The 13,854-nt window shown below is 42.6% G+C and overlaps 1 protein-coding gene across 1 annotated transcript; it reads right to left on the bottom strand.

Annotated features, from left to right (window-relative positions):
• Positions 1-12,108, bottom strand: LOC119652038 (pickpocket protein 28-like). The gene is made up of 6 exons (XM_038055974.1): positions 11,996-12,108; positions 8,766-8,840; positions 8,502-8,703; positions 7,849-8,440; positions 7,644-7,792; positions 1-284 (listed from the first exon to the last, which is right to left on the bottom strand). Exons 1-6 carry the CDS (start codon positions 12,106-12,108, stop codon positions 192-194), a joined length of 1,224 nt encoding a protein of 407 aa, XP_037911902.1. The 3' UTR covers positions 1-191.
• Between the last annotated feature and the right edge of the window lie 1,746 nt (positions 12,109-13,854).

Below are 13,854 nucleotides of genomic sequence, written 5' to 3' on the forward strand. Positions count from 1 at the left end.
AAAATTCAAAGTGCAGCTTAAATGCAATTTAGAAGGGAGTTATCTGGTGTGTGCATTGTAATTGTGGTTTCTTATTGTTATATGTTTCAATTCTTTTCTAATACTATTTTTATTCTTATATGATGGTCAACTGTGGTCACTATTCATAGTAAATATTCTCCATTAAGGTATGATCCAATAGTGACGCTTTTCTACTTTTGCCACCCATTAGATTTGAGAATTTCATTCCTTACTGCCGGATTGCTGATATTGTGGGCCCAAAACTTGCGACGTTTAATTTGGAGCTGCATATAAAAGAAAAAAAATTTCAATTACCTTTAATTATGAATTTTATAAAATATCATAAAATTTTGAAAAATATGTGACCAAACAAAAGTTATAGATACAAATGTCAACTTTCTAGCATAAATGATAATAAGTCGAAAAACCGGAGGATGGAAGCTTGAGGTTTTGTGTATTTCTTATATAAAAAGTAGCCATTTGTACCAAGCACGTAATGTATATGCATATATTATGTCAGACACCGTGATTTTTTTCATATTTTTCGGTTGCGTAGGCAGGCGAAGGGTCTGTGAAAAGAATAACCCCTTTCCAGTCCCGCCCTCGTCCCTTTTTCATTAACTATAAGAATGGAGACTAGCATTGCAAAGTACTAATCGAGACCTTTCATTTGATACCCCATACGACTGTATTTGGTAAAAATAAAATTGTACATCCCTCTTTTGCCTGTAGACCTTCCCATATAGAATCATGTAGCTCACTTTATGTGTGGCGGTTCACAGTTCCGACTAAATTTTGTGTTCATAGGTTCAACCGTTTCTGAAAAAAGTGCGTGTGACAGACAGCCAGGCAGACCTGGGAGGAGTTTGCATATCTCCCATTAGGCGCGCATAAGCGCATGCTCGGCGCATGCATATGAATGTGCATTTTTACATGCGTACAGAGGGAGTGCGCGTGCATAGGCGGGTTTATGTGCAAGTTGGGTAGGTGAGAGGAAACTGTTTACCAGTGGACAAAAATTGTTGTGGAAAGGTTACCCAGAATAATAAACCAATATGGACAAAGAGAAGGTGTCTAAATTTACGGTGACGGCGCTCGGAACCCCTATACCAGCGACTTTTGGAAGAGGGCAAGTAGGCTTCTGGTCGTTGATATCCTTCGACTGAAGTATCCCAGTGGAGAACGGATTGGTTCCCTGGGCATCTAATGCTACAAGCAGCTTAGGCAAGGAGGAATTTAAACTGAACATATCGCTCCCTAGAACATCTATAACAAAAGTACAGAAAGATGTGCCTAAGGGAGATCTGAGGGTAAGGGAAGGAGAGCCTTAAAATTACTCTTTCAACGATAATGCAGTCAACGCAGGTGACACCCAACCATGGATTGGCGGAGAAAAAAGAACGTTCGGGGAAAGGAAGAGGAACATCCAGAAAATAAGCAGGTTCCTAGAAAACAAAAAGGCGTATCATACAGCTTGCGGAAGGGGGCTAAAATATTGGCAGGCGAGAAAATTTTGCCTAAAATACTAGTGCTAAGAGAGCCGATGTCCGATCAAAACGTACCTAACAGTTATGGTTGGGCCAAAAAGAAGTATGGAACGAGGATGTGGAATATTTCACATATCTAATAATCATCATACAAATCATACAAAAATTGTACAGAACCCTAATATTACTACAAAACCCTAACTGGTAAACCATAAATAATAAAGCCATGCATTCAACCATTTGTCCGAATATGACACCAACAAAACTTCAACATAGCCGTAAATATACAAGATATTATACAAGCCATTCATTCTGTAAAGAAACTAGATCCTCACCTAAACATTTCTATAATATATAGTTAAATATAGATATTAGACTATACATACTTTATATGCGTGCAAAAGTCAAATGTAAAGATAGTTATACAAATAAACTTATCAAATAGCAAAGACTCTTTGAAGACATGCTTCAGGCGTCTTTTGTATGAACATCTAGCGTCGACATGCACAACTGCGGTTGATCGGTTTGACCTTTGCAGACATTGTGGGGAAACTGGTCACATTGAATGTGATAAGGATCCCAAATGTCTCTTGAAGTCTCTTGGAGACTTTAGAGCAGTTACATACCATATTGGCTGACGATGCCCAAGTTAATATTTACCGGAAAAGGGGTCTGGTTTGGTTGTGGACCTGATTTTTGTTAGTTCTTCACTAGCTCACGATATGTCCAGGAATATCAGTAAGCATTACATCCATGGCGATCACTAGGCAATAGCCTTTGACCTCAAAATCAAGCTAAGCGGATGGAGACCTCCTCGTCCAATAATAAGGAAAACATCAGGTTGGTCTGCGAAAGCAATTGACGAGCAAACATTCTTAGATGTATGTTTGGATTAAGATATTATACCAAGCACACCATATCACGGAATGTATCGCAATGGTATGCGATTCACCGTTGCTAAGGCGTTATACTTTGCTCAGTAGAAGGCTCAATTCCAGGTGTAATAGTAACGTTGACATCTTTCGGTGCATCAGAGCTACAAGCCACAAACCACCGTTCAATTCCAGCTTCAGTAGAGTCACCTTAACTTGGAATTGCACCGAGCAAAGACATGGTCAGTTTACCGCTGAAGTTGATGACATGTCGCGTACTCAAAAGTATCGCGAAATCCGTCAAGTTCATATTGATGTTCCTCAGCCTATATCATCAATCCAATGGACTCTAGGACCCTCACTTCTACCCGAAAACGTTTCCATTGTGTTGAAATTTCATTCAAGGGAATGTCATCCTAAAATATTCCTATCAAATTTTCTTATTAGATTTTTTTGCGCCAACCGTTGAAGAAGGTTTAAGATTCCCGTAATATTCAACATCAAAAAAAGTTTTCTTAACGGTTCATTCTTCATCATGTTGCGGTTCCATATTAGAACAGAGGCAACTTGACTTGACTTGACTCTTGCACCAACTTTTGTAACTTCACTTCTTTGGACTTGTCTGGAATGTTACAAAAAAAGGTCATTCGACTCCCTTTGGGTGGATTAAATTCCCCAAACATTAATTTACTTCTGTCGTATCTCTGTTCCCCAAAAGAGACAGACATGAGCACGTACTCCTGGGTTGGCATATCCCCGATGGACTGTATCTGAATGATCTGGAATATATTTTTTATAGCAAATGGGACCAAAATTTCAAGTTTTCCCGACTTAAGTAAGATTTGCTGCAAATCATTCTGTAGCTTAGATCCAGTATCCCAGTCGCAATGTTGGGTTAGAGCAGATGAGCGGCCAATTTTTGCAGTTTCCTAGCGGCACGATTGCAAAATCATCCCTGGTAATATTATCGTTGGTCCCGCCAATTATGAAACTCTGGTAACTAGCATCACATTTGGAATATCTGCTGTGGGCGTGGAGAAGAACACCGAGCTGCCAAGCCTCTGCCCCAAGGGTCCAGTCAGCTCAATGTCGAAGCAGAGACATTGAACTTAGAGTCATCTAACTGCGCTTTCCCACAATGGTGCTGTGCGCGGAGGATAGTGGATGCCCCCATACTGGAGCTCGCATTGGCAGAGGGTCTATAGAGTAAATCCAGGTGGAAGAAAGGGAACCCAGAGACGAGAACGGAGCTGACTTGATGCCAGTTTGTGTGATCAGATCTAAACCGGACAAAGCAAACCAATCAAACTCTTAAGTGAAGAACAGACGACGGTGTGATGAGACCTGTCATAGATGGGGTGATGGGAACTGCTATAATTCCAATTGCAGCTATACTCAGAGAAATCAAACACGAGGTGATCGAGTCTCTTGCGGTATAGTGTGAGAGAAACCTGGTCACACGTCAGCTGTGGCACAGGCTTCTAACTGTTTTCCATTACACATTAGACTAAGCTTATGTCGAAAAACATAAAGATATGTCAAATTAACCTGCAGTATGCCAAAGCCTCCTCCTATCTGCTGACAGCGAGGCTGATAAATCTGCAGGAGTACCCCCACATTTTTCTGCTGGGGGTCATGGGTTCCATGTAATAGAATCTGTGGCATTGGAACAGTAAATGCGGCTAGGATCTTTTATGATGAAATATAAGTAAGACCGAGAGCTTGCGCCCTGATGGTTAGAGGCAACCATGCTGAGATATTTCTGCTCCCAGGAACTAGTTGTATTCATCTTACAATACCAGATTAATGACGCCAGGAAAAACATCATAGTTGTCTCTGCTTATTTACTCTATCATTCATTGTGCTGGTAGCGTATGGAAAATCAAATGGTCTCGAACTTTTTATAGTTTGTGATGCGAGCGCTCAACATATTTGTTGGCGCAGTAGCATTCCATTTGCATTTTGCAAAGAAGAAAAGCTGTTTGATTTTATCACTTCAGCTGGTCTCATGACTGCAAACGAAGGGTTCGCCCTTATGTTTGTACGTAGTCTATGCGAACTGAAAAATTTTCCAATACAAACTCAAGCTTATGCTGATCACGTGGCTGTGCTTACTGTTGATTAGGATATCGGAATGGTGTGTTGAAATACACAACACACTGTTGAGTTAATTGATCCAAGTGAAACCACAATGGTATTATTTACAAAAAGGAGAAAACTGGATAAAACTTTGGACATAACTCCTCAACTCTCCGAATATCTGGGAATCACTCAAGATAAAATGCTTTTTGGTAGTAAACATGTAGAGACACAGTTGAGACAAGCTCTCACAGCCTATGGGCTGTGCAGACGGAACTCAACATAGAACTCAGGCCACATTTGGTAATGAGGATATATGTTGCTATTATTAGGCCAATGTTCGCTTATGCATTCGTAGTTTAGCGGCTTAAGGTAAAACAAAAGAGTTTTCACTTTAAACTAGCCGCAACGAACTGTTTGCTTGGGTATTACCGGTGCCATGAGCACGACATCCGGCGCAGCTCTGAATGCATTATTCAATTTGCAGCCCTTGGATTTGTTTATTCAAAACGCTGCAATCAGAGCAGCTCATAGACTAATTCGCTTAGATCTATTGGGCTATTGGCTGCCTTGCGAGGTTGGGCTTAAAAACACACTTAAAGTAATCCCTGCATGTCGGAAGAGGCGACTAAAAGGGACAGAAATTTGTGGGCAAGCTACCTGTAAATTTTGAAACTCTACTACTACCGAAACGTCAACAACGCCTCGGATACAGACTGAACTCACGGCAATGGGCTATCGAAAACGGGCTATGATTGCTATCTAGAATGTGCGCATGCTCTTCGATAACGGTAGCGGAAGTCCTCAGAATGCTTTCTCCAACTAGAGATTCCTGCGATATAAGTTGGACATTCTGGGCCTAAGCGAAGTAAGATGGTGGGACTCTGGAGAGGGCTCCTCTCCCACTTGTCGCAATGTGTTTTCGTACTCTGGAAAGTCAAGTGGTATCAGATGCGAATCTGATGTCGGGTTAATTCTGACGCCTACCGCAAGATACGCTCTCCTCATCTGGGAGTCGCTTTCTATGCGATTCCGGCCCAGGTTAAGGAGCATCACAATTATTTAATGTTACACCCTAACGGAGACTTTCGATATAGTGGAGAAAGAGAGCAAATACACGCAATTCACGGGAGGCTTCCTGAAAGGAAACATTGAGATCGTGATGGATGATCTAAATGTCAAGGTGGGCTTAATAATACCTTACTCGGACATGTGATGGCGAAATACGGTCTTGGTGACCGTAACGATAATGACGGGAAGCTTGTAAATTTCTGCAACTTCAACCGCCTCGTAATTGGTGACACATTGTTCAAGCACAGAGCCTGTCATAAGGTCGCTTGTGTTTCAACTGACCTACGCCGTACGAGCAATCAGATTGACCACTTCGCGACCAATAGTAGACTTAGGAGTTTCCTCCCTCTTTTTTTGTGTGCTATACATATCGTCGACCATGTCCCCAAAGAATGTTTCCGCAGAATCGGCTGCCATCGCAAAGATATTGGTTGAAATAATCCTGGCACGCATTAAAGTACATCTCGAAAGTATGACCGATAGGGAACAAACTGGTTTCCGCTCTGGATCTTCCTCCATTGATCACATCAGCACCCCACGGATAATTTTGCAGCACTACGCTGAGCTTGGAGTTTTACTGCTCCTGCCTCGAGAAAGCTGTCAATAGCGTGATGAGGGAGTATATCTGGTCTACAGCTGGCCTTATTCACTTTTCTTTTTTGTCACCTGGAGAAACGATAAATGTACAGAAATACTGTGCCCATCTCGAGGAAATGCACCGAAAATTGAGTATTCAACGGCCGAGATTATTCAACAGAGACGGTGCGATATTCCTTCACGACAATGTACGACCTCATGTTTGCAGAACAACGGTTCAAAAGTTGAACGAATTGCAATATGAGACTCTGCCTCATCCACCATATTCACCGGATGTTTCGCCAGCCGACTACCACTTTACAGTCGTTTCAAATTTTAGTACCAAAATGGCCATTTTATTTGCAGCAACCTAATAATAGCTATTGTCAGAGCGTCATATGATGGCGCGATGTCACGTGCTTCACCGAGGTAAAATTTCGGAGGATTTTAAGGTTAAAAGCGGACTCTGCCAGGGCAGCATTCTGTCATCGATATTATTTCTTCGTGTTATCGGTGTCGTTCTTCATGCTGCCTTGTGCAGAGGACGTGGAAGAATTCAATGGAAGATGACATTTTTTCTCAAACACCTCAATTACGTTGATGACATCATTCGCTCTCTCACCAGGTCGTGGAACTTTGTAAAATGGGTCTGGATTTGGAAAGAGAGACAAATAGATTTGGACTAAAGATAAACACAACAACACAATAAAACCAAGGTTCTCAGTGTGATGGGTCATCGCACTCTTCCTATCTACATTAATGACCAGAGTATATAGCGCCGATCAATTGGTTTATCTAGGTAGCGTGGTTTCTGGGGGACGGCAGCATCGAACTGGATGTGCCAGACACATTAATAACATCAAATCCGCTTCCTAGCTACGCCATGTGGAAACGACTCTCCCGAGATGGCTTTCTAGTGCGTCGCCTCGCGCCTACTTGGCCCAGAATGCTCAAGGAGAAGCTCGAGGGTCTCGAAAATTTGTGAGGTGTGCTGAAAGATATTTTAGGTAACCGCGAACAGCGGCGCGTAGATGTTGTTGACGCGCTATACCCCACCAAGAGGAGAATGGCAACTGTATATATATATATGTTAGGAAATAACAGACGTGCTGGTTCCGAGCATTGGAAGAGTTACTGGCAGAACTGAATCCAGTTCTTACAATGCCTTTTGCTTCTCTGACCTCTATACATCTGTTTGGTAGAAGATGTGAAGTTACCGTAACTCGTCGTAACGTAAGAAGAACTGGGAAGCCCGAAGGGAGTGTGAGGTGGGACACACGGAGGTCTCCGACACCGATGATTCGGCTATTCATTTGTAAGTAAAGTCGTCGGTGAGTCTGTTAAATAGTTTTAGTGGCGGGACGATTGGGATGCTGGAAAGTTGCGATCTAATCTCTTAATCGCTTAATTTCCTCCATGTTCTCTTCGAACCTGCGCAGCATCTCACTATCGCATTTCCTTACGTCATCCGAGCTTCGCATGGACATACATTTCGACTTCAACGTTTATACTAGCTCAATAAATGAATTTTACAATAGATAAAACTGGGTAAACTTACCATCCTAGTCTTAACTGCTGGGGTGTGTTCAGCTTGAGAACTCTCCTTCCGACTAACGCAATACGGTCTAAGGGTTCCATAATATAACACCTCAACTACTGAGATGACGCTGAATCCAACGAATAGTCCCATTAAGCCTCCAGTGTTTGCTGAAATCATTTTTGATCACTAAATTATAAAAAATAATTTCATTGGAAGTATTTACACAAAACATCGGTGAACCCAACATATTGCTGCCTCACACGACTTCGGAAGCTGTTATATGTGTAGTAGAAATGGGCCACAGCAAGGTTTTTTTCCGCATAGTCCCGAGGTACCCTTTGAAGAGCGTTGTGTTTCAAAGCAAAGGCTCCTCGCAAAATAGGGGCGGAGAACGTCTTCACATAATAAGTTATATCGAAGCAAGCAGCTATGCAGTCTTGGCTGCAATTATTTCCGTTTTGGTTCGCAATTTGGGCCTTGCCGTCAGCAGCTTGAACACATGGCATGTCTCTCACACTGCAAATGGCGATTTCTGGTATGACACGAGGCATGTAGTGCATAATGCATTTGCATCTTTCAGCAATTTGACGTGCTTCACACTCCAATTCACAATTTCGTTGGGAATACGTTTTGAAGTAGGATAAATCGATTTCGCTGTTGAAGAGACACTGCCGATCACGCTGGCTCAAATCACGAATGGTGTCTGTAGCTTCGGAAACTATTGGCGAAATGACTGCTCGAGTTTCGTGACCAACTTGTAAGGAAAAACCATTATCACCGACTTCAGCGGTCTCAATTGGTGAATGAAGTAGAAACTAGGAAAGTCCGAGAAATATGTATGTTATGTTGTAGGAGTAGTGCAGTTGGAGGTTTTACCTTGAACCCAGCTCCATTCGTCGAGGAACAGTAGTATTCGGCAATTTCAGCGTTGAGTATTACCGTTAATCCCATAGAGTATCCAGTTCCAATGGCTGCAGCGGGATAATAATCATTTGGCAGTGCTTTGGGGTATCCAGATTCCGGAGTCCAGGGTACTGCAACATATTTGTTCGATTTGGGAGCAGTGTAAACATGATCACTACAAAAGAATTGGAACCAAATTTACCAAGAAAATCTTCATATACTGAAGAAGAACCAAACCTGGCATTTTTGAACATCTGTTTTGACTCGACTGTGTTGAATGCACAACAAAGTCCTTCATCTGTAAGTACTGGGGTAAATAGGTCCGTACAGTTGAACGGTTTTGAGCCAAACATGCAAAACATCAACATTCGATGGCATGGTTGCGTCGACTAGTGAGAAGGGTGGCATTACACAGCAAACATAAAGTGGTTAACTGACTTTACCTGGAAAATAAATTCTTCAAAGTCGTTCCATTTGCTAGAAACGTTTGTGGTGTCTATGTCATGTTGACGGTTACAGAGGACTTGCAGAATCGAGTAGTTAGGACTTGTCCTAGAAGAATCAAGTCAATATTTCAAGCCTAAATAAGTTCACAAAAGCTGTTTCGCAAGATATTTAATAAAAGAAGGTTTGTAGTAATCAAGTCGGAGCGCGGCATTGGAACAAAATGAGACAATAGAAAATTCGGCAAATTGATTCTGGAACTAGCTGGAACCTTGGAGAAATGATGATCATATTCCTGGAAAGGGTATACGCTATTTTGATGGTAGTATAAGAATGTCTGCGACCAAGCTGAAGGATTCGCGCCGCGCCATTCGAATTTGTTCCGGTAGTCAGGAAGCATTACAAGCAGTAAATAGCAACCTTGTACCAAGTCGACTGGTTTCTGTCGAAACTTGACGAAATATTCCTGATATAAGTGCTAATGCATTCGAATATCGCTGATAATGAGCAGGCTGATAAGTTCGCGGCCTTCTCAGGTCTTAGGTAACCCTCCTTGCCCAACCCTGGTTGGGCTAAGCGCTTCTTTGAGACCAGGTTGAATGATCATTTTGCTCGTAGATCTAGTAGTGTATTTCAATTAAGGGAAGCAGAACTTGGCCATTTATGGAAATTTGCGAATACTAATCACATCTTATGACGGTACGTGCTTGCATGCCTCTGTGCCTGCCATGGTAAGGAATGTGGAAATATATACGGTTGCCATTTATCTCTTGCTGTGGTATAGCGCGTCAACTACACTTATGCACCACTGTTCGCGGTTACCTGCACTTCAGCTCCTCCCATGACTTACGAGACAACTGCACTCTTCCTCAACTGTTCTGTGAAAAGTACCCCTGTAGATTTCACTGCATGGCGTAGCCAGCAATGCTATTGTTTTTCTTCTTCCTCCGCCTTCCCATCACAGTGGAAATGAGTGCCAGGTATGTACGTGCACCGACCAAGTTTTTCGTTTGAGATAATATCAGGCCAGCGTACTCCGTCGAGGCATATAGCAACACAAAAAGTACACTACCACAGAACAGTCTCAACTTGACTTTGGTGTTGAGATTAATTTCCATATTTTAGACAGGGTAGTGAAAGCGGATTTAATGCGTTTAATGCGACGGGCAACATCCAGTTCCAGAATTTATCGTCGCCTTCGTTGCATTAATGCAGATAGAGGGAGCACAATAACCCGTCAAATTGAGAATCTCTTTTTTTTGACATTTTTCTTCAGGCCAACTCGACTTAATCTGGTCCATTAATCTCCTCCTTGCCCTCAGACAAGACAGCATGATGAACATCACTGACAAAAAGAAGCAATAATATCGGTGACAAGATGCAATCTTGACAGACTTCGGTTTCGAATCCTTTGTGATGAAGTGGTCAATCTTAGGGCAGGCGCTGTGTTCGCACAATGATGAACCAATGGAAGTCGCAAAAATCCACTAACCTTCCAACATTATCGTTACGGCGGCCAAGACCCTGCTTGCCCATCTCATCTCTGAGAAAGGTGTTGTCAGAGCCAACCTTGGTATTCAAATTACCCATCACGATCAGAATGTCTCCTTTAGGAAGTGTCTCCATTATATTATTATATTGGAAGTTATATTGGAAGTTTCTGTTGGTGCATAGTACTGTACAATTGCTATGCTTCCTAACCTGGACCAGAAACCGTCTTTTGGTAGTTGTCAGGACCACCCCGATACCAGATTCACATCTGTTAGCACTTGGCTTTTGAGAATATAAAAGCACATTGCCATTAGTGCGGAAAGCGGGGAAAGGAGTACCCTCCAGATTCCCATCATTTTACTTCACTTAGACCCAGAATGTGGAACTTATATCGTTGGAATTCCCTTTCGCTCAAGTTAGAGAGAGCAAGCATTCTGAGGACCCTCGCTACCGTTGTCGAGGAGTCCGTACTCCATTCGATTACCATGCGTCCTCTTCAACCTGATCCGGGAGAAAGTGATTCGCGATACAGATGCAAATGCGGGAGACACCATCCTCTTCAAGTCCACCCAACTATTGGCCTACGCTGACGATATTGATATCATGGGAAGAACAACCCTGTACATCTCGGGTCTATCTTCATCCAGATCGAACAGGCGGCGCGAGATCTTGGGCTACACATTAATGAAGGCAAGACGAAGTGCATGGTGGCAACATCAGCACCAAAAATCAAAGAACGAACAACATGGAATCAGTGCGATTCGATGAGACCAGTGCGGTCAAAGGAAAACAATGAAGATAGGGCACTACAACTTTCAGACTGTTGAAAACTGCTCCTATCTAGGGTTGAAAATCACAACCAATAACCCAGCCTATTTCAGCTAAAGAAAGTTGTTTCGTTCGAAACGTCTCACCATAGGGTCAAAACTCTTACTGCACAAGGCAATGGTCTTGCCAATTCTTATGTATTCATCGGAGACCTGGGTTCTTCGGAAAAAAAACTGCAAACTCTTTCCCGCTTTCGAAAGAAGAATCCTGCGAGGAATTTTTGGCCCCCTACATGAGGACGGACGCTTCAATAGCCTACATAACGACGAAATCTATGAGTGATACCACTACCGTCTGATTGTGGATGAAATCCGACTCAACAGGCTGGATGGCGTATTGATGAGGATGATCCAGCCCGGAAAGTCTGTAAGGGCAATATCCATTGGCGAGCCATTTGCAGACCATTATGGGATAGTAGGTTCGAATACATAAAATGTGTAACCCACTATTTCCCACTGCCATTTCTAATTAATACGCTCCCATAACGGATGAAATTTTTCATCTGAAATTGTCTCATGCCAAATTATTTCGATAAGATGACACAAGCATGAGCTGATGCAAGTCTGAAGCATCTGGGTATCAGTCGAGGTCATTTTTCATGTATTAGCTCCGTTGTTGTCTTGACTTCGCTTCTGATCTCCTCTTTCCTTTTGTTTCAAAAAGGAGCTCGTATCCACAGGTTTTCGTGGCTTGGAGGTGATGATTGAAATGAAGCTTGATCGCAAGTTATGCGATCAAGAATCGTAATGAAGAACTTCTTCCACCTCTTCAGCTGCTCTTTATCGTGGATGAAATGCTTAACGGTAACGTCACTCATAGGCTGACGAACACTTGTGAGGTCTTTTTTAATGGTGCATTCAAGCGAAATCGGTCGGTTCTAGGTTCCTAACCAATGCAATCCTGGAACTCCCTCTCTCGCACGTAGGCGATCTTATACTTTTCGTATCTTGCACAATGCTAAACCCCGCTATAGACTTCTCTAAAGCTTGGATAATCGTCTGTTCAATTCCTTTATAGATTTGTTGGGTTCGGAACGTACTCCATATAGCCTAATAGTTTTCTAATCTAATACGGCGACAATTCGAACAGCCTTATACCGGGCTGCTTTTAGCCGATTTGCGAGGCCTAAAGACACCCGCCTACTGTATCACGGCCAGCAAACTATAGTAAATACAGCGTTTCCCAGTGCCATCTAGGTGTTGAGTCAGCAGACATGGTTGCTTCCCCCTCTACCTCCACGCAACTTTGACCACGACGGAGGAGGACAGTGTTAATGCTGAAAGTATTAATCTTGACCAAATGAAGAACGCAGTCACACAATTAAGATGAACAAGAAGGAACTTTATTGTCGGCAAAATTTCAATGTCGTCACCGATGAGGATAATGTTGGTAAAATTAACTATTTTCTGAGTTGCTGTTTTCCTTGGATGTTTCATGTAAAGCGAAACTCGTTTTTCATTATTTAACTAAAATTGTAAATAAATTCTCTGTCCTTACTCACAATATGATGAAATATCAGTCGCCCAATGAATTGGGGTTTAAGAATATATACAAAATACCTGCTTGTCGTGAGAGGCGACTAAAAGAGATAGAAATTTGTGGACGAGCAACCTACAAATTTTAAAACTTTATTTGCAAAGAAAATGTCAATCACGCCTCGGATAGGTACTGACCTCACGGCTACTTTTGGCTATCGAATGTGGATTGTGTACACGACAATGATATTGAAGATTGATTCCCCAGGATGTCCGCCTTCACCAAGTTGAGCGGAAATTTCAGCGATGTAAGCTGGATATTCTGGGTCTAAACAAAGGAAGATTGTGGGACTCTGGAGAGTACCCCTCTCTATCTTGTCACACTAATGGCAATGTGCTTTTATACTCTGGAAAGCTGAGTGGTGGCGGACGCGAATCCGGTATTGGGTTGCTTCTGGCAGCTAGCTAAAATCACGCTCTCTTGAGCAAGGGGCCGGTTTTTGATACACTAACTGCAACATTTTGGTGCAGGTTGAGGAACATCACAATTGTACAATGCTATGCACCAAATACGCGCAATTTAGGGGAGGCTTCCTGAAGGTGACATTGTGATCTGGATGCTAAGGTGAGCTTTGACAACATTTGCCCGGACATATGATGGGGAAGCACGTGACGACCGTGACGATAACCTCCCAGGTTCGAAGACTTTTACAACTTCCAACGCCTCGACATTGGTGGCACATTGTTCGAGCACAGAACCCTTCATAAAGTCGGCTCGATTCAAAGTGATTGATACCGTATGACCAATCCGATCGACTACTTCGCGATCAGCAGTAGAGTTTTCTCATGGATTTGCCTGCAGAGAGGCGCAGACATCAACCTCGAAATGGATCACCATCTGAGGGTCATTTACGTTTGCTTTCGTGCTGCGTTCGCACTTCTCGTTAGTTTGGTGTACTGCGAACCCCCAAGCTCGATAGTGGAAGAGCTATCTTGCTATGGCATATATACTAAGTAACCCATATATATATATATCGATGAGCATTGGACCGCCATCAAAAATGCTTTTTTCTCGGATGCGACATAGA

The sequence above is a fragment of the Hermetia illucens genome, chromosome 3 (assembly GCF_905115235.1).
Source record: "Hermetia illucens chromosome 3, iHerIll2.2.curated.20191125, whole genome shotgun sequence".
NCBI lineage: Eukaryota > Metazoa > Arthropoda > Insecta > Diptera > Stratiomyidae > Hermetia > Hermetia illucens.